This window comes from Anguilla rostrata, unplaced genomic scaffold, assembly GCF_018555375.3.
Source record: "Anguilla rostrata isolate EN2019 unplaced genomic scaffold, ASM1855537v3 scaf0994, whole genome shotgun sequence".
Classification (NCBI taxonomy): domain Eukaryota; kingdom Metazoa; phylum Chordata; class Actinopteri; order Anguilliformes; family Anguillidae; genus Anguilla; species Anguilla rostrata.
This window is the reverse complement of record NW_026986348.1, coordinates 62,928-85,792: the sequence shown is the minus strand read 5'-3', so window position 1 is coordinate 85,792 and position 22,865 is coordinate 62,928. Positions and strand designations below refer to the sequence as shown.

Here is a 22,865-nt window from a genome sequence, read left to right as displayed (position 1 = left end):
AACAATAAGAACAGGGCTGATGAGACTCAGGTTACAGAGCTGCTGGAGAAGATAGAGGAGATTGTAGCCAGGAATAGGGGTGTTCCCTTCGCTATAGAGGAGAGAGACAGACCAGGCTTATTTTCCAGGAAAAAACACAAATTATTCAGAAAGAAACTGAATGAACAGGAGAGGCTTGAGAAGGAATGGAGCAGAAGAGAGGAGGAGCTGATAGAGAGGATGTTGAAGGCTGTGGATGACTCTGAGACAGAGGGATCCACACTGCCATTCAGGAAAAGAAGAGGAAGTTTTGATTATCTTCCTCCTTCCTGTGAGTTTTATTCATCATCTTCCAATTGATCATTTTTTTCAGCACTTATTTTGGCTTCAATTCCATTAACAATCAGCTGTATCTGCACATGTTGTCAACCCTCTCACATCTTTTTAAACAGCTAATAACAGCTTTTATATGCAGTATATTTTTGCATACATGCCCCACATATATGAAGTAATTTAAAATCAAATAATTTAATCACCATCTGGACCCAACCATATGAAGATCAAACAGGTTTCTTATTTGGATCAGTCTAACATATTCCAGATTACTGACAAATGAGAAGCACATCCATGAGTCAGAGAAGGCAATTATTCACATAATGATCCTAAATCACATTATCTTACAACATGATCTTAAATCATTATCCATCCATCCATCCATTATCTATACTCACTTATCCTAGACAGGGGGGTGCTGGAGCCTATCCCAGCGTGCATTGGGAAAGAGATAGGAATACACCTTGGACAGGCCGCCAATCTATCACAGGGCGAACACACCATTCACTCACACACTCATACCTATGGGCTGAGAATAACAAAAGTTTCACAGAATATAGTGCAGATGAATTTGAGTGTAACAGAGCTTGTTGGTGGTGTAGTTGGTAGCTTCAAGTCCATTAAAAATCATCACCATACGCATTATACAATAAGTAAACCATGATCAAATGATAATGTTCTTTACAAGTAACGGTCCTAGTCTACATTGCAAAACATTTTACACCTTCTCAAATGCGTAACAATGCAGCCTAGAAGTTAATACTTAGATTTTCTATGCAGTACGTTTTGCGTACATCTCCCACATATATGAATAACACACTGAAGTACTACTTTTAAAACAAATAATTTCATAACCATGTGGAAAAACATATGAACATCAAACAGTTTGCTGATTTGGATCAATGTAAACTATGCATGCATATTAACTACGAATGAGAAACATATCCATTCACCACGGAAGACAATGATTCTCACAATAAACATTAAATCACATTATGATCATAAATCATTATGTAGCAGTTTCAGAAAATAAAAATGAATGTAATGTACAGAATGTAATGCAGATGAATCTGAGTGTAACAGAGCTTGTTGGTGGTGTTGTGTTACAGTGAGTGGAGGGACTCCAGCCCCCTCTGAAGCAGGCAGCTCTGTGTGGGATTCCCATCCAGCTCAGAAACTTTCCAGTAAGGTGTTATGGTGGCTGAAAAGGAGTCAACCAGGGAGTTCAGCATCATCTGGATACGGAACACGGAGTTCTGTAGTGAGTGAAGCAGAGGAGCCTGACAGGGTGATACTGGAAGAGGACAGTGTAGGTGACACGCCACACTAAACACTGCTCTACACTGCCCCATGTGGTAGATTGCATAACTAATTTAATCATATGTTTCACAGAATGTACTGTAAATCAGGTCTGTTTCTGGAGATCTACAATATGTACTGTAGGCTCTCACTAAAACACTAAGAAAGCACATGAAAACCTAAAGGACAGTAGATCTCCACAAACAAGCTTGGGCAGCCCTGATGTCAATCAACAGAAATCTGTCAGCCCCCTAGCATTTTAACATACAATTGTTTTTGTTTTTTTGCAAAAAAGAAAATGGAAATAAAACAGAAGAGCTTTGAGGAGGAATGGAGCAGAAGGGAGGAGGAGCTGACAGAGAGGATGTTGAAGATTGTGGTTGACTCGAAGAGAGAGGGATCCACACTGAAGAGGAGGAACAGCTTTTAGTTACTTCTTCCTTCTCGTGAGTTTTATTCATTATCTTCCTTTCAACAGAATTTCTCAGCACCTACAGTTTAGCTTCAAGTCCATTAACAATCACCACCATATACATTATACAATCAGTAAATCATAATGTACTTTCCAAGTAACTGTCCTAGTCTACATTGTAAAAACTTTTAAACCGTCTCAAATGCGTAACAATGCAGTCTACAAGTTAATACTTAGCTTTTGTATGCAGGATGTTTTGCATACATCTCCCACATATTATGAACACCACACTAAAGTACTACTTTAAAAAAAAAAAGGATTTAATAAATATCTGGTAAAACATATGAACATCAAACAGTTTGCTGATTTGGATCTATGAATCTAAACTATGCTTGAGTATGAATGAGAAACATCCATTCACCACAGAAGACAATGATTGACATAATAATCTTAAATCACATTATTATCTTATATCATCATGCAGCAGTTGCAGAAAATAACCAAAATAACACAGAATACAACGCATGTGGATCTGAGTTTAACAGAGCTTGTTGGTGATGTTGTGTCACAGTGAGTGGAGGGACTCCAGCCCCCTCTGAAGCAGGCAGCTCTGTGTGAGATTATCTATCTGCTCATAAACTTTACAGTAAGAAGGTATGGTCATGGTGGTACGGAACTCAGAGTTCTGTAGTGAGTGAAGCAGAGGAGCCTGACTGGGTGACCCTGGAAGAGGACAGTGTAGGGCAGCGGTCGGGAACCTATGGCTCGCGAGCCATATATGGCTCTTCCGGTGACGGCATATGGCTCCCAGACAATTTTGAGTTGAAAAAACAGTTTGGAACTGATTTTAAAATACTTGTGATATTGCTTAATAATACTGTGTCATTTTAAAGTAAACAGAAATTAGTTTTGAAGATAAATTTCACGGGTCACAGGTCCCGTGACCCGTGACCCGTGGGTCGGGTCGGGAACCAATGGCTCGCGAGCATGTCACGGGTCATTGTAAAGGTGAAGAAATCCATTTGATCAGATAGCCAACTAGTTTATCCGCTTCAACCCTTGTAACGGAAAAGATGGCGAAAAGAAAAAAAGACGATGATTACCGTGCATTCCAGGCTGTGTGGACAGAGGAATTTGCATTTGTGGAGAGAGCAGGATCTGCGGTATGTCTAATATGCAATGATAAAATAATATTTTTAAATGCATTTCCTTTCCATTGTTTTTGATGTAAAAAAGTTTCTTCATATGTCTGACTACAGACAGTTTTATTTGTAATCAGTTGTAACTGAAAGGCCTATTTACAATCATTTGCAAAAATGTAACCCACAGTAGTGTAGTTATGTGATAGTATACATGACATAGACAATACAAAATTTGTGCAACATGAATGTGTTTGAACCTTGGCTATGCCCATGTGATCAGCTGACTGACAGGGAGTCTGCTGATGGACACATTTGGTCTCTCTGGGTTCCTCTGGTTACTGCAGCATTAGTTCTCCCCAGTGGCTCAGTTTGCACACACAGGCTACAGGAGGAGAGACACGCCTCTCTGCTCTTTCCTTCAGCTCAATGCTCCTGTGGTGCAGGTGATATTAATTCAATATACATACTGAAAAAAATACTTTGTATATGTCTTATTTCTCTATTATATCTGTTATATCACAATTATATCAGTTTCAGGAACAATTACTGAACTTACCTGAAAAGTACAAAATAAGCACATGGTATTCCAAGGTTTTCCCCAGGAAAATAGGGGAAGGGGAAGTGCCTCAGAGGGTATGCAGTGGTGGTGTGAAGCGGTGAGCCACAAAATTTGCAGGGTGTAGCCCAGTGGTTCCCAAACTTATTTGGTTAGGGCCCCCCTTTATTAACCGTACATTCTGTAAACCCTTAAAATGTAAGATTGTGGAGGCCTGAGTCAGAGGTGTTATTGATTTGTCTCTGATGTTTTCGGAGGTGCTCATGAATTCTGGGGAGGTGCAGCGCCTCCACCTGGGGGAAACCATGGTGTTCACAGGAACACAAAGTCAATTATGAAATTCCTTACTGAACTTTAAAGTGAGTGAATTAATCTACGTATGCAATATGCACAAGACTACTGTGACAGGATCTTTCATTGTACATTTGCAATTTAATAACTCTGACAGATTTTTCGTAAAATGTACCAAGCTTAAAACCTATTGTACTCTGTCCATTTTATCTTGATTTGTACTGATTTCTTGATAAACTACACTTTTAAATTTATTTGCTTTAAATAAAACTTTTACTTGTAGTGTCTGTCGATTTTTGGACAGGTGTGGTGTAGAATATTTGTAATGTACAGGTAATGTTCGGTGTCTTTAGCAGCATACTGCTCTGCTGCATATCTCTGAAGCTGGTCAGTATCCAGCCATCCAAAACAACCTACCTTACACACACAACCAAATGTTTTAAGTCTTAGGCCTAAATATACTATATAAGCATATAAGTATTATAATATTCAAAAACTTCTGTACAAGGAGGCTTTCTACAATAAGCCATGAAACAGGAGAAGTATGTTTTTTAAGTGAATTTAATGCCAACTCAAGGGCTAAAGTGCAGTAGCTGTGCGTGCTTTATGACCCTAATGTGAACACGATAACACAATAAAGCAATAATCTGGCGTATTAAATTGTTGGCTCCGATGCCTTAAAAGTTGAACATTTATTTATGATGGTTATAGCAGGAGAATGAATTTGCCAAAAGGTTTCAACCGGTACATAAACCATGCTCCTGAAACTTTTTTTTTTACATATTAAATGTAATTTGTCCAACTTTCTTATTTTTTGTTAAGGTGTGGGAACTGATGATTAATATCACAAAATGCAATGGATTTTTTCTTTGGCTCTTGCAATGTCTGATTTGAAAGTTAAAAACTTGTGAGTCAGAAGTCCCGTCTCATGTAAACACCTTGAGGGCCTATCAGAATACAGCAATCAAACACATCCACTCTCCACACAAACACATCCACTCTCCACGCAAACACATCCATTCTCCACACAAACACATCCACTCTCCACACAAACAAATCCATTATCCACACAAACACATCCACTCTCCACACAAGTGCATCCACTCTCCACACAAACACATCCATTATCTACACAAACACATCCACTCTCCACACAAACACATCTACTCTCCACACAAACACATCCACTCTCCACACAAACAAATCCATTATCCACACAAACACTTCGCTCAGACTGAGTTCAACTGGATCATTAAACTGAATGAGTTTACTCAGACGGAGTTCAACTGGGTATTAAGCTGGCAGTGATTCTGAAATGGACTTCCTTTCATGGTGTGCAGCAGCCTGGCACTGATTCTACATTGGACTGTCACAGCCGGTCTGCAAGGTAATAATAAATAATAAAACTCAGAAATGTATTCTCTTTAATGGGAATGAAAAACCTTGACACCATTAGTGTATTTAACTGTGAGGATCCAAGCTGCACCCCCTCCTGCTGGTCATCAGAGGGCGACATAGTCATCATGAATGCTGATTATGTCATTATGTGTTCAGCTGTTTGTAATTCGAGATCTAATTAGTTGCATCATTTATTCTGCCTAGTTTCTTTGTTCCTTAACGAGTCTTGAGCCTTCGTGCCTGCTGCTCTGTGTTGGCCTCTGATCAGGTGCTCTCTGAACGTTGTACATCAAGTTTTTGGTTTTTTGTTTTGAGCCCTCTTGGTTTTTTTTGTATGCTCATATCCTGATGTGACTCATTGAAGTATCTGTTATTTTTTGCAACTTAATCCAGTTCTCCTGCTGTCTTTCTCTGCTATTGAGTTCACTACCACCACCACCGTTACATTAACATAGGCCTATTTATAGCATTTCTTTCGTAAAGGAGAGTGGATAGCCCTGCTTGCATAAACCCCCTATGGACCGCACCACACGACTCACCAAAATGGCATGTATTTACAAGAAAACAAGTAATGCTTAGTAATAGTATGTGTATATCACACTATGCTATATAAATAACTCATTCACTTATAATTATATAAATACAAAATTCAAACACTGCTGTGGTTTTTGGTATCAGACCTGAGCATTGTGTCGTGATGTCATGACCAGGTCAGCCGGTGGGTGGTGAATGTGAATAGTTTTAAGAGTGATGTGCTGGGCAGTGGCCATGGTAAACGTTAGCTGGGTTGTTTAGGTTTTATTGCCATCAACTTAATCATTGCAAATGCTTTATGATCGGTTTATCAGTGCTCTTGTACATTGTGTTCTTGTGTGACATAGATTATTGCTCAGGGGGGTTTCTCTTTCATTATCGCTCAGTGTTTCCCTTTCTTCGCTTTTTAAAAATGTTTTTGTGCATAGAGTGCATAACAGAGGTTCTGCCAACCTACAGCAGGCTGGTCTCACTTCATTCTTGTTTTTGTTTTTATTATTTTGCTCACTAGACTACATACAGACAAATTTCTCATTTTGGATTTTGCTTTTTGTTTTTGAACACTGTACCCTAATCACCCATTTCATATCCCCCCTGTCTGGCTGACTTATTTCTGCACGACAGACAGAATGACTTTATCACTTTTATGTTTAAATTGATGCTACCGGATCAATTTCACTCATCTCACTCATGTAGAGATGCCATTACATCTATGCCTGTAAGTAAGCATGGTGTTTTCATTCTATACTGACATGTTGGGCAAATGAACTCACTGCGTGAACTGCCTGTTTCCACAAAGCTTGTTCTGGCTGTCCAGTAATTAATAACAATAGAAATATGTTTGGATCATGAAAGGGTTCAGTTTTTGTGCTTAGATACACAGTGATGATGTGAGGCTTGAGGTGCCTGTCTGACATTCTTTCAGGATATTCAGATACAATCCACCAAATTTACAAACCTTATTTAGTCTCTACTTCACAGAAGTTTCATGAAATATTGATTATGCTTTATTTTATCATGTCTTTCAGTATTGTACTACACCATGGGATGCAGAGCTCAAACAATCAATCAAATCAATCAAATTTTATTTGTATAGCATATTTCAAAGAAATTGTCACAATACGCTTCACAGACAACCCTGGCCTAGACGCCCACAGGAACAAGCCTAAAGCAATAGTGGCAAGGAAAAACTCCCGGTGGCAGATGCATAATGATTAGGGAACGGGTCGTGTGAGGTTGTGAGTTCATATCTCAGGTTGGGCTCTGCAGTCGTACCATTGAACAATCAGCCCAAATTGATATATTAAATATCTGGCTGTGTGAATAGAGAGCATATAAATATATGAGCTGGGTGAGGGGGCCTGCCAATCACATAAATGATAACAGTGTATTATAATAAACTGCCCCGCCCCGAACCTGCCCGGCCACACCCACGCCTCAGTGAGATGTTGCCACCCAAACCCTGTCCAAGGTTGCCAGCAGAACCTGGAACACACGTTAGGACAGGGATGATCCTGAAAGCAATGGTTCCTTACCAAAACACCCACAGTCCATCCTTTCACTTGTGTGTCTTTTTCTTCCATCAAAAAAGGACTTGATACAGAAACGATTTTAATGGTTTGCTTTAAATACATATAAAAAGAGGTGCTCTGTAAAATGTCTCGCAGTTCTCACACACTCACTCTCACTCTCAGACATGCACATACACACACGCATACACACCTACTATTACTACTACTCCAGTTACTATCACTACAACACAAACTAAACACTCCCCCCAAATTCAATCCATGCGCACCTACATATGTGCTGCAGTATGCAGAGCTCCAGCTCTCTTCATTTGTTCCACCCTGCATGCATTTCCTTGTATTGTTCTCTGTTTCCCACTCTCCCAGCTTTTTCCCGGTCTCTGTTCTACAGGAAGCACCGCAGTTTGAAGAAAGTGCAAGACTCGGTGGCCTTTCCTCTCTTCGTTCACACCCCTCCCCCTCACCCTCACTCTCACCCATCAACGCTCGCTTAGCCAACAGGAAAACTGCGACACTGCATTTACCAATGGGAAATTATTTACCACCTTTGCAATCATTTGGTGCTACGGAGATTTTCCCAACAGACGTTTCCCTCAGTTTCAATGGTTTCGACATTAGCAATAAGCATCGCTGAACTCACCCATGTTCTGTAGCCTACTATAGAAGTTTCACTTTTGCTCGATCTGGAACACAGGGTTATACGGAAACGACTTCAATATGTGAGCGGGAACAGTCAGGAGTTGTGTCAGTCAGGTAAAATTGTATTTCTTCTTTTCACCATGCTCTCAGATATACGGAATCATATTCGTAAATTGTATATGTAAATATTCATGCCTGGCCAACAGCTCTCGATGTTTCACTCGATGCTCTGTCGACATTACTGCATCATGACAGAAACAAATAAGAAAGTAAAACTCAATCAACGCTATCGCTTGTGCCAGAATGTATAGGCTGGGTATAAAAGTTTCCATATTTTAGCATGATCTTTTCACGTAACATGCATGATGGAATTATTTTGTATTAAGAGAATGTTTGTCAAGTTGTAATGTATTGGGTATATAGATTATATTTTCATGAATATGACAATTTCATGATCCCAAATTAGTGAGAAATTATCACAATATACTATTTTGTTCATTTCTATTTTTTATTGTTTTTGCAGTTGTTGCAATGCGCTTCTGTAGGCTATGTACTTTCAGAGGTGGGCTTCTTGAATTTGGTAATGGACTATTAAAATTTTGTTAGCAAACTGAATACTTTATGCAGTTTTATCTGTGAGAATCCACATTTGTTAGAAGCCATATGGCACCCTTTTGTGATTTAATTGACTATCGTGAACTTAAAAAAATATAGTAGGCCTATATGTTTTAATACATTAAATGTTGGCTTTAAAAGTTTTGCAAAATGGCTGTCCAACTTGTTTGACTTATTTGGGTGGGGAAAAAAGGTGTAAAGATAAGACATTGAACATTGAACTTGAAGGGACAGTTCAGTTTAGTTTTCATGGTTATTTCTAACCACAAAACCCTTTGATGTCTCTAATGCCCATGGAAAAGCTGGCCAGTCAGAAGGTTATCAAAATTTGTAAAATATCTTAACTATGCACAAAAAACGTTCAATTGAAAATATGCACTAAGCTGAAGCAGTTAACAGAGGAAGTGAACAATTCCTGCAAAAACTGAATAAAAAGGGAGAGAAGCCCGATGTTATAATGTGGCACACGATTTGTGCGTGAAAATGTTTCAGCACGAAATTAGCAGAAGATGGGTAAAAATGCTGAATAAAAACTGACAATGATTTCATAAAAATTCAGTGAAAATAATTCTATTAAACAGATGAAAATGGACCAAGACAGAGGGACTGATATGGCAGCTGGTGGTGTGATCTCTCATCATGGTAGGTTTCATCTGTCTGTGAGGAAAATGATTTTTTATTGTTTTTGCTTGTTATTTTTGATTAGCTGATTAGCTAACGCAGCCCAGGTGCGTGTGCTCTCTCCACCAGCCGGCGCAGCCGAGACCAATCCGCCTCTCAGGTGGACCGACTGCGACACAGTCATAATTCCTTATATAATAATTTTCACTGCATTTTTTCATTTTTCTCCCTGTTGGCAATTCCCAGTGTAATTCATAATCCAGTGTCATCACTGCAGCCACCCTGATTAAACAGGGTGCAGAGAAGCACACGTTCCCTTTGAAGTGTGGCTGTCAGCTGCCAGTTTCTCTCCCCTCCACAGTTGTTGAGTAGCAGGAGCTGATTTCATGAGCGTGTTTAGGCTGCAGACGCTCAGTGGAACTGAGGCGGTTCATAGTGTTGGATGAGACAGAAAATCCTGCTGACTGAACTCTCCCTGCTGCTGCCATTTACATGCTGCCCTGTGGCGCTACCAGCCACAGCCTGCGCTGCACAGTCAGAGTTTGATAGCAGACTGTGGGGTGCATCCACACTATGGAACAGTGTCTTAGCAGGATGAGTCACCCAGCAGCCCCATAACACTAATGCACTTAAAAATATAGCAATGTTCTTCTTGCTATAGATTTTGTGTGATTATTTTTCATTCTTCAGATATTCCCATCACATTATTGAAAGCATTATGTTGTGAAATTTCAGGCTGTAAAACGCTTTGATTAAATTAAGACATTCTGTTGATATGTGCAAAAGTTCCATGCACAACTTTGTTCATGAAGGTTTAACCCAAATCCCACCTGACATATGCCCATAGTGATGAATATCATTTCATTATTAATACTTTTCTCTCCTAAGTTGAAGAGAGCAGCTCATCTCAGAGCTGAGTGTCTGTTACACTCCTGATGAGGAGTAAATTGTTCTCTTTCTCTCTGACAGGGGAGGAGCACCGTCTCTCAGAGCTGAGGATTGTGCTGCTGGGGGGGAGATGGAGTGGGAAGAGTTCAGCAGGAAACACCATCCTGGGCAGAGAGGAGTTTGAGTCTGGAATAAGAACTGCACAGTGTGTGAAGAGACAGGGTGAAGTAGCTGGGAGACAGGTCACTGTGGTCGACACACCAGGCTGGTGGAGTAATATTCTGTGAAGGACACTGCAGAGCTGGATAAACAGGAGATTGTGCGCAGTGTGTCTCTGTGTCCCCCGGGACCTTGCGCTCTCTTCCTGGTCATTAATGTGAGCTCAGCATTCAGAGAGAAACACAGGAGATCAGTGGTGGAACACCTGGAGCTTCTCAGTGAGAGAGTCTGGAGACACACTATAGTGCTGTTCACCAGGGGAGACTGGCTGGGAGACACAACCATTGAGCAGCGCATTGAGACTGAAGGGAGGGCCCTCCAAGAGCTCATAGAGAAATGTGGGAACAGGTATCATGTTCTCAACAATAAGAACAGGGCTGATGGGACTCAGGTCCCAGAGCTGCTGGAGAAGATAGAGGAGATGATGGCAGGGCATGGAGGCTCTCACTATGAAGTAGATAGAATGCTCTTACAGGAGGTGGAAGAGAAGAGGAGTGCAGTGGAACAGCGAGTGAAACAGAGGATGTCGAAGGTTCAGATGCAGAGAAAGACTCTCAGAGCACTTTTTGAGGGTGAGTATTTTTCATATATAGACTTATCTTGTAGAGGAATTACAGTAGAATATTTACATTAATCATAGCTACATTTAATTATTTTCTATTGAGGAGTTTATCCAATGAAAAGAGTTACTCCAGTGAAAGGTGTATATCTGTGTTTACTTTATCCTGACTTTCCCCTGTGCTGCATACTGAGGTGTGAGTGAGTGCTTAAAGAGGCCATTTTGTACATATGATGATGTGGAATACCTGATTTTAGTTTTGTATGAATGAGTGCCAAATCGAAGGCAGTCTGTCCCACGCCAGTGTGACACCCCGGGGAGAGAGATGCGGCAGTGCCGAGGAACACCGTTTCTGTCACATGGAGAGAGAGAGCGCACACACACAAAAACGAAATAACGTAAACAGACCGTTCCCCCTCACGGGTTCCGGGCAAAAACAATGAACTAAAACAGCGAGCTAAAATAACAAAGACAAAAGAAAATAAAGCAGAGCAACAACTATTTCAGTTCGCCGCTCTGCAGCCGACCCGCCTTCCCGGCCAGGTCCAGCTCCTCTAGCATCCCAGCTGAGGAATGCTTCCTTTCCAATGCTCAAAATAAAACGAAACAATAATCGTAACTGCGCTCTCTGTGTTAGCTCCCGGTCTCGGCCCCAAACTGTGGAGAGCAGCACACCTTTAAGCACCTGGGCTGATTAGCTAACGCAGCCCAGGTGCGTGTGCTCTCTCCACCAGCCGGCGCAGCCGAGACCAATCCGCCTCTCAGGCGGACCGACTGCGACACAGTCATAATTCCTTATATAATCATTTTCCCTGCATTTTTTCATTTTTCTCCCTGTTGGCAATTCCCAGTGTAATTCATAATCCAGTGTCATCACTGCAGCCACCTTGATTAAACAGGGTGCAGAGAAGCACACGTTCCCTTTGAAGTGTGGCTGTCAGCTGTCATTTTCTCTCCCCTCCACAGTTGTTGAGTAGCAGGAGCTGATTTCATGAGCGCATTTAGGCTGCAGACGTTCAGTGGAACTGAGGCGGTTCATAGTGTTGGATGAGATAGAAAATCCTGCTGACTGAACTCTCCCTGCTGCTGCCAATTACATGCTGCCCTGTGGAGCTGCCAGCCACAGCCTGCGCTGCACAGTCAGAGTTTGATAGCAGACTGTGGGGTGCATCCACACTATGGAACTGTGTCTTAGCAGGATGAGTCACCCAGCAGCCCCATGACACTAATGCACTTAAAAATCTAGCAATGTTCTTCTTGCTAAAAATTTGTGTGATTATTTTGTATTCTTCATGTATTCCCATCACATTATTGAAAGCATTATGTTGTGAAATTTCAGGCTTCAAAATGCTTTGATTAAATTAAGACATTCTGTTGATATGTGCAAAAGTTCCATGGACAACTTTGTTCATGAAGGTTTAACCCAAATCCCACCTGTCATATGCCCATGGTGATGAATATAATTTCATTATTAATACTCTCCACTCCAAACTTACAGACAGCAGCTCATCTCAGAGCTGAATGTCTGTTACACTCCTGATGAGGAGTAAATTGTTCTCTTTCTCTCTGACAGGGGAGGAGCACCGTCTCTCAGAGCTGAGGATTGTGCTGCTAGGGGGGAGACTGAGTGGGAAGAGTTCAGCAGGAAACACCATCCTGGGCAGAGAGGAGTTTGAGTCTGGAGTAAGAACTGCACAGTGTGTGAAGAGACAGGGTGAAGTAGCTGGGAGACAGGTCACTGTGGTGGACACACCAGGCTGGTGGGTGACATCTTCTGTGAAGGACACTGCAGAGCTGCATAAACAGGAGATTGTGCGCAGTGTGTCTCTGTGTCCCCCGGGACCCTGCGCTCTCTTCCTGGTCATTAATGTGAGCTCAGCATTCAGAGATACATACAGGACATCAGTGGTGGAACACCTGGAGCTTCTCAGTGACAGAGTCTGGAGACACACTATAGTGCTGTTCACCAGGGGAGACTGGCTGGGAGACACAACCATTGAGCAGCACATTGAGACTGAAGGGAGGGCCCTCCAAGAGCTCATAGAGAAATGTGGGAACAGGTATCATGTTCTCAACAATAAGAACAGGGCTGATGGGACTCAGGTCACAGAGCTGCTGGAGAAGATAGAGGAGATGATGGCAGGGCATGGAGGCTCTCACTATGAAGTAGATAGAATGCTCTTACAGGTGGTGGTAGAGAAGAGGAGGGCAGTGGAAGAACGAGTGAAACAGAGGAGGATGAATGTTCAGAAACAAAGAACAACTCTCAGAGCATTATTTGAGCGTACGTTTTTTCAAATATTTATTTTTTTAGAGGAATTACAGTGGAATATTAACATTAATCATAGCTATGTTGAATAATTATTTTTTTGAATTCTTTCACCAATGAAAAGTGTTACTCCAGAGAAAGGTGTATATCTGTCTTTATTTTCTCCTAACCTTCCCTTGTGCTGCATACTGAGGTGTGAGTGGGTGCTTAAATATGCCAATTTTTACGTTTAATAATGTGAAATATTTTATTTTATTTTGTATGAATGAGAGCCAAATGAAAAGATAGTAGATTCAGTTTAATATATAATTTTCACTGCATTTTCTTCATTTTCTCCCATTTGGCAATGCCCAGTTTTATTCATAATCCAGTCTTATTTCTGCAGCCACCCTGATTAAACAGGGTGCAGAGAAGCACACATGCTCTATGAATTGTTAGCCTCTGGCTGCTATTTGAAATTCTTGAGATATTCCCATCCATCACATTATTAACAACATTGTGTTACCAAATTTCTGGCTGTAAAATGCATTGAACACATTAAGACATCACATTGATATGTGCAAACGTCTCTTGCACAAAATTGTCAATGGAAGTTTAACCCACATCCTACCTTTCATATTTCCTCAGTAATTAATGTTATTTCTTGATTATTACTCTCCACTCCAAACATACAGAGAGCAGCTCATCTCAGAGCTGAATGTCTGTAATACTCCTGATGAGGAGTAAATTGTTCTCTTTCTCTCTGACAGGGGAGGAGCACCGTCTCTCAGAGCTGAGGATTGTGCTGCTGGGGGGGAGACGGAGTGGGAAGAGTTCAGCAGGAAACACCATCCTGGGCAGAGAGGAGTTTGAGTCTGGAATAAGAACTGCACAGTGTGTGAAGAGACAGGGTGAAGTAGCTGGGAGACAGGTCACTGTGGTTGAAACACCAGGCTGGTGGATAGATTATTCTGTGAATGACACTGCAGAGCTGGATAAACAGGAGATTGTGCGCAGTGTGTCTCTGTGTCCCCCGGGACCCTGTGCTCTCTTCCTGGTCATTAATGTGAGCAAAGTGTTCAGAGATCCAAAGAAGAGATCAGCGGTGGAACACCTGGAGCTTCTCAGTGAGAGAGTCTGGAGACACACTATAGTGCTGTTCACCAGGGGAGACTGGCTGGGAGACACAACCATTGAGCAGCACATTGAGACTCAAGGGAGGGCCCTCCAAGAGCTCATAGAGAAATGTGGGAACAGGTATCATGTTCTCAACAATGAGAACAGGGCTGATGGGACTCAGGTCACAGAGCTGCTGGAGAAGATAGAGGAGATGATGGCAGGGCATGGAGGCTCTCTCTATGAAATAGATAGAATTCTCTTACGTGAGGTAGAAAAGAAGAGGAGAGTAGTGGAACAACGAGTGAAACAGATGATTATGAAGGTTCAGATACAGAGAAAGACTCTCAGAGCACTTTTTGAGGGTAGGTATTTTCATTCATTGAAATTACTTTTAGATCAATTATAGTGGTCTCTTAACATTAATCCACACTGTGTTGACTTATTTTCTATTGACGAGTTTTAACCACAAAAAGTGTTACTCCAGAAAAAGGTGTATATCTGTCTTTATTTTCTCCTGACTTTCTCCTGTGCTGCATACTGAGGTGAGGGGTGCTTAAAGAGGCCAATTTGTACATCTAAAAATGTGAAATATTTTTGTTTATTTTTGTATGAATAAAGGCAAAATGAAGAGGTAGTACTAACAGTTTAATACATAATTTTCACTGCATTTTCTTCATTTTACTCCCACTTGGCAATGCCCAGTTTCATTCATAATCCAATTCTTATTTCTGCAGCCACCCTGATTAAACAGGGTGCAGAGAAGCACACATGCTCTATGAATTGTGAGCTTCTGACTGCTATTTGAAATTCTTGAGATATTCCCATCCATCACATTATTAAAAACATTGTGTTACCAAATTTCGGGCTTTAAAATGCATTGAACACATTAAGACATCACATTGATATGTGCAAACGTCTCATGCACAACTTGCAGTAGTTCATTTAGGTTTAACTGAAATCCCACCTTTCATATGTCCTCAGTAATAAATATCATGTCATTATTAATACTCTTCTCTCCTAAGTTACAGAGAGCAGCTCATCTCAGAGCTGAATGTCTCTTACACTCCTGATGAGGAGTAAATTGTTCTCTTTCTCTCTGACAGGGGAGGAGCACCGTCTCTCAGAGCTGAGGATTGTGCTGCTGGGGGGGACACGTTGTGGGAAGAGTTCAGCAGGAAACACCATCCTGGGCAGAGAGGAGTTTGAGTCTGGAATAAGAACTGCACAGTGTGTGAAGAGACAGGGTGAAGTAGCTGGGAGACAGGTCACTGTGGTCGACACACCAGGCTGGTGGGTGACATATTCTGTGGAGGACACTGCAGAGCTGGATAAACAGGAGATTGTGCGCAGTGTGTCTCTGTGTCCCCCGGAAACCTGCGCTCTCTTTCTGGTCATTAATGTGAGGTCAGCATTCAGAGAGGAACACAGAAGATCAGTGGTGGAACACCTGGAGCTTCTCAGTGAGAGAGTCTGGAGACACACTATAGTGCTGTTCACCTGGGGAGACTGGCTGGGAGACACAACCATTGAGCAGCGCATTGAGACTGAAGGGAGGACCCTCCAACAGCTCATAGAGAAATGTGGGAACAGGTATCATGTTCTCAACAATAAGAACAGGGCTGATGGGACTCAGGTCACAGAGCTGCTGGAGAAGATAGAGGAGATGGTAGCCAGGAACAGGGGTGTTCCATTCTCCGTAGAGGAGAGAGACAGACAGGGCTTATTTTCTATGTTAAAACAAAAGTTATTTGGACTGAAAATGGATGAGCAGAAGAGGTTTGAGGAGGAATGGAGCAGAAGGGAGGAGGAGCTGATAGAGAGAATGTCAAAGATTGTGGTTGACTCAAAGAAAGAGGGATCCACACTGCCATTAAAGAGGAGAAGCAGCTTGGATGTTCCACCTTCTTGTAAGTTTTATCTGAAGAAAAACACTTTTCAGTTTATGAAAATGTCACCTTACTTGCATGTATATAGCACTGAATTAAAGTAATTAATTCAAACTTTCAAAATCTAGGCCTGCCATTAAAAATATTGATGCCAGAATTAGGCTGTTACAATAAATTATAGTGGCTATCTTTGCTCACACAAATTAAATACGCTTTCTTCCAAAGTAATGCTACCTAAATTATTTCATGTTACTTGGTCCTCTGTTCTTTGTACATGTGAGAAAATTTTTGTTTGTTGAAAATGTGTTTTTCTTCTGATATCATTTCTTTTTGGACTGTGTTTGTTATGAGTAAGTGATAATAGTCATTCACATAAATTTCGGCTATGGAAGAGACATGCAGACTTATAAATACAAGCAAACACACTGAAAGAACTACATAGGCATGGATTCAATCATTTTTCCTTTATCATGAATGACAAATAAATGAAATTGTTTGTCATATTTTTAAATGAAAGTGTTTTAATTACATACGTACTAATTGTTTTATGTCTGTAGAGGATCTATAGTGCTACATTATTTTAGAAATGGGTCATTTGCAGGGTAGCTACAGTCGCTGAAAAAGTAGTTATCAGTAGAAATGTTGCAGCAGTCATCTTGAGCGTTCTCACTGTAAAAAATATTCGATACAGCCAGCCTACCCTTACCTCAACATATATGAACACCAGACTGAAATATTTCTTTAGAAACAAAGGCTGTAATGACATCTGGACAAACATATGAACATTAAACAGATTTTGATCAATTTAACACATTATTGCAAATAAAGTACAAATGAAATATCAGCCCATGCTGCACTAGAGAGGTGAATGTTTCACATAATGACCCTAGATTATCTTGAATTAGAAAGATCTCAAAAATGTTATGATGCTGCAGTTTCAGAAAATAACAAAAATATAACAGAATACAACGCATGTGAATCTGAGTGTAACAGAGCTCATTGGTGGTTTTGTGTTACAGTGAGTGGAGGGACTCCAGCCCCCTCTGAAGCAGGCAGCTCTGTGTGGGATTATCAATCTGCTCATGAGGTTTCCAGTAAGAAGGTGTCATGGTGGCTAAAAAGGAGCAACCCACAGAGTTCAGCATCATCTGGATACGGAACACGGAGTTCTGTAGTGAGTGAAGCAGAGGAGCCTGACAGGGTGACCCTGGAAGAGGACAGTGTAGGTGACACGCCACACTAAACACTGCTCTACACTGCCCCATGTGGTAGATTGTGTAACTACTTCATCTGATGCTTTTTTCCGAAAACCATACATTTGATTTTCAATGTTTTTGATAAAAATTTCTTGTCTTTCATACTCAGAGATTTCACAGAGATCTGTGTCTGTGATCAGTTGTAACTGAAAGGCCTTTAAAAACATGAAATATTCTGTGATTCATTCAATGCAATCAAAGCCATGCCAATGGCTGTGGGCTTGCCAATATACAACTGAAAACTAGATTGAATTTGCAAGCTGTGTAATTTCATAGTATACATGGCATAGACAAGATCAAATTTATATATCATTTCTATGTCTGACTCAGTGTGTAATGGCACTGGGTTGCAGGTTTGAACCTCGGCTATACCGATGTCATCCACTGATGACAGGGATTATTGTCACTACGTCACCTGAATAATACTTGTTGGGTTCCTCTGGTTACTGCAGCATTCTCCCCAGTGGCTCATTTTGCGCACACACAGGATGAGAGACACGATTCTCTGCTCTTTCCTTCAGCTCAATGCTTCTGGTGTTCAGGTGGTATAATTCATCTCATAGAATACACGTTTTCAACGTACAAAAATGCCAGGTTACTCACACATACAAGACATACACCTCCTATAATTCATTCATTCAGACTGCCAAAATCCAGGCCTGCCATTAAAAGTATTGATATCAAAATGACGCCAACTTACGGTACTACAAACAATATAGGCTATCTTGCCTCACCGAAATTAAATAAGATGTATTCCAAAGCAATGCTACCCAATATTTCCTCAATTCTTTCAAGTCACTTGGCCCTGTGTGTATAAGTGCAGTACATGGACAGGCCAAACATATGTGTGGATGGTTTTCTCACAGTCAAGATTGATTGAATAGGTGTCTATATGTCCAATTTGTATTGGTATGTATGTATTTCGGTGCCCAGCCTTTCTGTTGCGTGAATGATTGTATGTTTCTTGGTATAAATGTCTGTTCGTAAATGTGAATGTAACATGCTGCGAGGGAAATGTCCCCATGGGGATAAAGAAGTTCTCTATGTATGTATGTACAATATGTATTTTACATGCAGTATTTATTGTACGTAGCAAATATACAATGATTTGTACATTTACTCAAATTCAGTTCAGAAACAAGTATAAACATATGTTTTCTGGAGAAATATGCTTCCTGTAGTTACTGACCAGCAGTTTTCTACATGAATTTCAATGTGTTCCATGAGGCAATTCGAAATATTTGACACTTTGATCTGACACAAAGTTTGCATGACATTGTAAAATGGTAAGATTACAAAACACAGGGCCAAGTGACCTGAAAAAATTGAGGAAATATTGGGTAGCATTGCTTTGGAATACGTTGAAAACGTGTTTTTTATGAGATATCATTTCTTTTTGCAAAGCGTTTTATTATGAGAGTGAGAAATGCGAAGTGACCCTGTAAGAAACGGTTGTGGATTATGGCTATCCTTGTGTGAATTTGTACAGTCTGATGAGTGTGTACCGTTTAGCAGTTTCGGTTTGCTATATATGTAAAACAGTGCGATGGGCGCGATAGCGTAAGTGTAAACGCATCAGAAACGCAGGTGAAATATGGCCAGTGTGTGTACTGACGGATTTGACGGCCATCCAATGAGCCTTGATTGACAAAACAATCAGCAAGCCCGTAGAATTAGAGCTCCCTAGGTCGCAACTTGTGTACCCTTCTGTCCTGCTCCGTTGTCTGTTATTTCGTGGAGATGCACTTTTAGTGTTTGCAAGGTTTATAAGGCATTTTGATAGGCTTATCTGCAGGTAGGAATCCCCTTTGCTGTTTTGCTAAGCTAGATCCGGAAAACTTGATAGTGAAGAATAGGAGCAGACGCATATGTTCCAGCAGGCTTTGCATATGAGAAAATAACAACAGTGTGAGGGAAATGAGGAGAAATTATAAAATTACATAGTTGAGACAATATATTTTTAGCAGAATGGGCATGTAGGTGAAGTTTAACATGATCACAGACTATAGTGCGAAGTAAATGAAGTGACCATGAGCGAGCTTAGTTTCCTTATCAAACGGTATATATAACAGTCTGTATAAAGCATTGATTATTAAAGCAGAGGGTTAAGTAATGTGTGTGTGTTCAGTAGTAGTTATGATTATGCGTGAGTCTTGATTTTAAATGTAATGTTTTAATGGGGAGTTGCAGAACGTACATACGTAGTAATTGTTTGTATGTGGCTAGATAGAGAACAGGGCGAGGTAACATGAATGTAGAAACGTGGCGTTTGCTGATAAGAAGGTTTTGTACGGTAGCCAAGTGAAGAAATATAGTTAGTAGAAATGGCAGAGTGGTGAACTGGTGTAAGTTTTTAATAAAAGGAATACATTTGCCTTCATGAAATGCATATGGGTGGCGATGAGTGAGTTTTGGTAAAGCAAATATAAGCTTAAGAAAACGTTAGTATAGCCAACACCTAGCCTGGTGAAAACATGGTTTTACAAACCCAAAGCCGGTCTTGTTCAATCGCACCACATTTATAACGGTTCAATGTAAGATTATGGAGGCCTGAGTCAGAGGTGTTATTGATTTGTCTCTGATGTTTTCGGAGGTGCTCATGAATTCTGTGGCGGTGCAGCGCCTCCACCTGGGGGAAACCACGGTGTTCACAGGAACACAAAGCCAATTATGAAATTCCTTGATACCTTACTGAACTTTAAAGTGAGTGAATTAATCTACATATGAAATATGCACAAGACTAATGTGACAGGATCTTTCATTGTGCATTTGCAATTTAATAACAGATTTTTCAGGAAAATATACCAAGCTTAAAACCTATTGTACTCTGGCCATTTTATCTTTATTTGTACTGATTTGTTGATACTACATTTTTTTATTTATTTGCTTTAAATAAAACTTTTCCTTGTAGTGTCGATTTTTGGACAGGTGTGGTGTAGAATATCTGTAACGTACAGGTAACGTTCCCGGTGTCTTTAGCAGCATATTGCTCTGCTGCATATCTCTGAAGCTGGTAAGTATCCAGCCATCCAGACATCCTACCTTACGCACACAACCAAATAATAAAATAATTGCATACATATCAAATAGATACCGTTACTCTTTGAATAAAGAAAAGGCAAGTATGTTTCAGTATAATGCAAAAATATATATTTTTAAATTAGTTACTCATACAAATAGCACAAACTGTCATCATTCAATTTTCCAGAGATATCTGTTCTATTTTGCATTTCAAGCGATAAAATTAATTGTGTATGTTTCAGACTGAATTAATCTGCCGTTCAATACATGTGAAAATGATACGTGGAATGTAAAAAAAATCCATTAAAATATTGTGACCACAGGTCACTTGCTATGCTCACGCTGTCATTATGATACAGGCTGCATGCCTCACATGAGGTGGTGTCAGTAGCCTCTTGAAAAGAAAGGAAGAAAAGACATGATTTCCATCAGTATGAAGCTCCCGCTGAACAGCCTTTAATCTTTTAGCTTTTAACACAAGTGGCAGATCACTGGCTCTATGTCCACATCAGTAGCATGCAGCATGTTCCATGTTTGGGCATAATTGCAAGATACCATTACTGTGTTGACTGTTTTGTGCTTTTTTTTTTTACAATGAGGCTTTCTACAATAAGTCATGAAACAGGAAAAGTAGAGTTTTTTTAGTGAATTTAATGCCAACTCAAGGGCTAAAGTGCAGTAGCTGTGCGTGCTTTATGACCCTTATGTGAACACGATAAAGCAATAATCTGGAGTATAAAATTGCTGGCTCCGATGCCTATAAAGTTGAACATTTATTTATGATGGTTATAGCAGGAGAATGAATTTGCCAAAAGGTTTCAACCGGTACACAAACCATGCTCCTGAACCTTTTTTTTACATATTAATTGTAATTTGTCCAACTTTCTTATTTTTTGTTAAGGTGTGGGAACTGATGATTAATATCACAAAATGCAAAGAATTTTTTCTTTGGCTCTTGCAATGTCTGATTTGAAAATGAAAAACTTGTGAGTCATAAGTCCTGACTCACGTAAACACCTTGAGGGCCTATCAGAAGACAGCAATCAAACACATCCACTCTCCACACAAACGCATCCACTCTCCATGCAAACACATCCACTCTCCACGCAAACACATCCACTCTCCACACAAACACATCCACTCTCCATACAAACACATCCACTCTTTTGATGCTTGACAATCCTGTGTCGCCATTTTCCCTGAGGTTAGACACTGACAAAATCGAATTCATCCATGCATATTCACTACCAATTAACAATGGAAATCGGTACAATTGGGCTGGGGCCGTCAGCAGTCACTTGATGTGTTCTCATCAAAATACTGTCCTCTAATTAGACAAAATGCTCAACTTTCAGAGCTGATTGGTTCTTGCATATCCAGTGCTTTTCAAGTATTGGTAAAATTGAGCATGTTACACCACTGGCCTCATGTTGTGAAATTATTTTCAAATAATTCACATGCATTTTGTAATTTAAAAACTCAGTATTTGTAAATGCTGAATTTCAAATAATTTCTAAATAAGTATTTTATAGTAAATAAAATACTTTAAATATGTATTTGACCCAGGTCTAACTGTAATGTAATGTAACATAACGTAAAGTAACTTACCATAATGTGACCTTAACATACCTTAACTACAACCAAAAAAAGTTTTTTCCTCCTGGATGAAAACCTGTGTTGTTTTTGGGAAAATAAATTACCTTGCATCATTACCTATGGAGTTGAGAGTAACTTGCTAATTGTGGATTATGTTAAAGGAACTGAGTTACTGGATTTGGGATTGCGGGACGCGTTAGAAATTAAGTTCAACTGTTCACATGGACCTAAGCGGCATTGATAAAGAAACTAACAGAAATCGAGCTTAATTGGATTTGCCACCATAAGTGATACAGAATATCTTCCTGCTTTTGTTTGCCTGATGATTTCCCATTAAAAACTGAATGAGTTCACTCAGACCGAGTTCAACTGGATCATTAAACTGAATGAGTTCACTCAGACCGAGTTCAACTGGATCATTAAACTGAATGAGTTCGCTCAGACCGAGTTCAACTGGATCATTAAGCTGGCTGTGATTCTGAAATGGACTTCCTTTCATGGTGTGCAGCAGCCTGGCACTGATTCTACATTGGACTGTCACAGCCGGTCTGCAAGGTAATAAGAAATTATAAAACACAAAGATTTAATCTCTTTAATGGGAATGAAAAACCTTGGCACATTAGTGTATTTAACTGTGAGGATCCAAGCTGCACCCCCTCCTGCTGGTCGCCAGAGGGCAACATAGTCATCATGAATGCTGATTATGTCATTATGTGTTCAGCTGT

At 40.3% G+C, this 22,865-nt stretch overlaps 2 protein-coding genes across 3 annotated transcripts in view; both read left to right on the top strand.

Annotated features, from left to right (window-relative positions):
- The window catches only part of LOC135246961 (uncharacterized), a 37,121-nt gene extending 19,632 nt beyond the window's left edge, over positions 1-17,489 (top strand). Inside the window, exons 5-8 of one of the 2 annotated variants that reach the window (XM_064320239.1) lie at positions 169-310; positions 1,422-1,621; positions 1,907-2,057; positions 17,287-17,489. In XM_064320239.1, coding sequence (XP_064176309.1) covers positions 169-310; positions 1,422-1,621; positions 1,907-2,041 — 477 coding nt within the window. In that variant the 3' untranslated portion in view covers positions 2,042-2,057; positions 17,287-17,489. Of the gene's footprint in view, positions 1-168; positions 311-1,421; positions 1,622-1,906; positions 2,058-2,594; positions 2,747-17,286 lie in introns of those variants that run through there. The other variant, XM_064320238.1, reaches the window with a different exon arrangement.
- LOC135246957 (uncharacterized) overlaps positions 5,975-22,865 on the top strand; it is a 51,682-nt gene continuing 34,791 nt past the window's right edge. Inside the window, 5 exon segments of the mRNA XM_064320235.1 lie at positions 5,975-8,226; positions 9,309-9,369; positions 10,318-10,515; positions 10,518-11,027; positions 14,033-14,743. Coding sequence (XP_064176305.1) covers positions 9,309-9,369; positions 10,318-10,515; positions 10,518-11,027; positions 14,033-14,743 — 1,480 coding nt within the window. The 5' untranslated portion in view covers positions 5,975-8,226.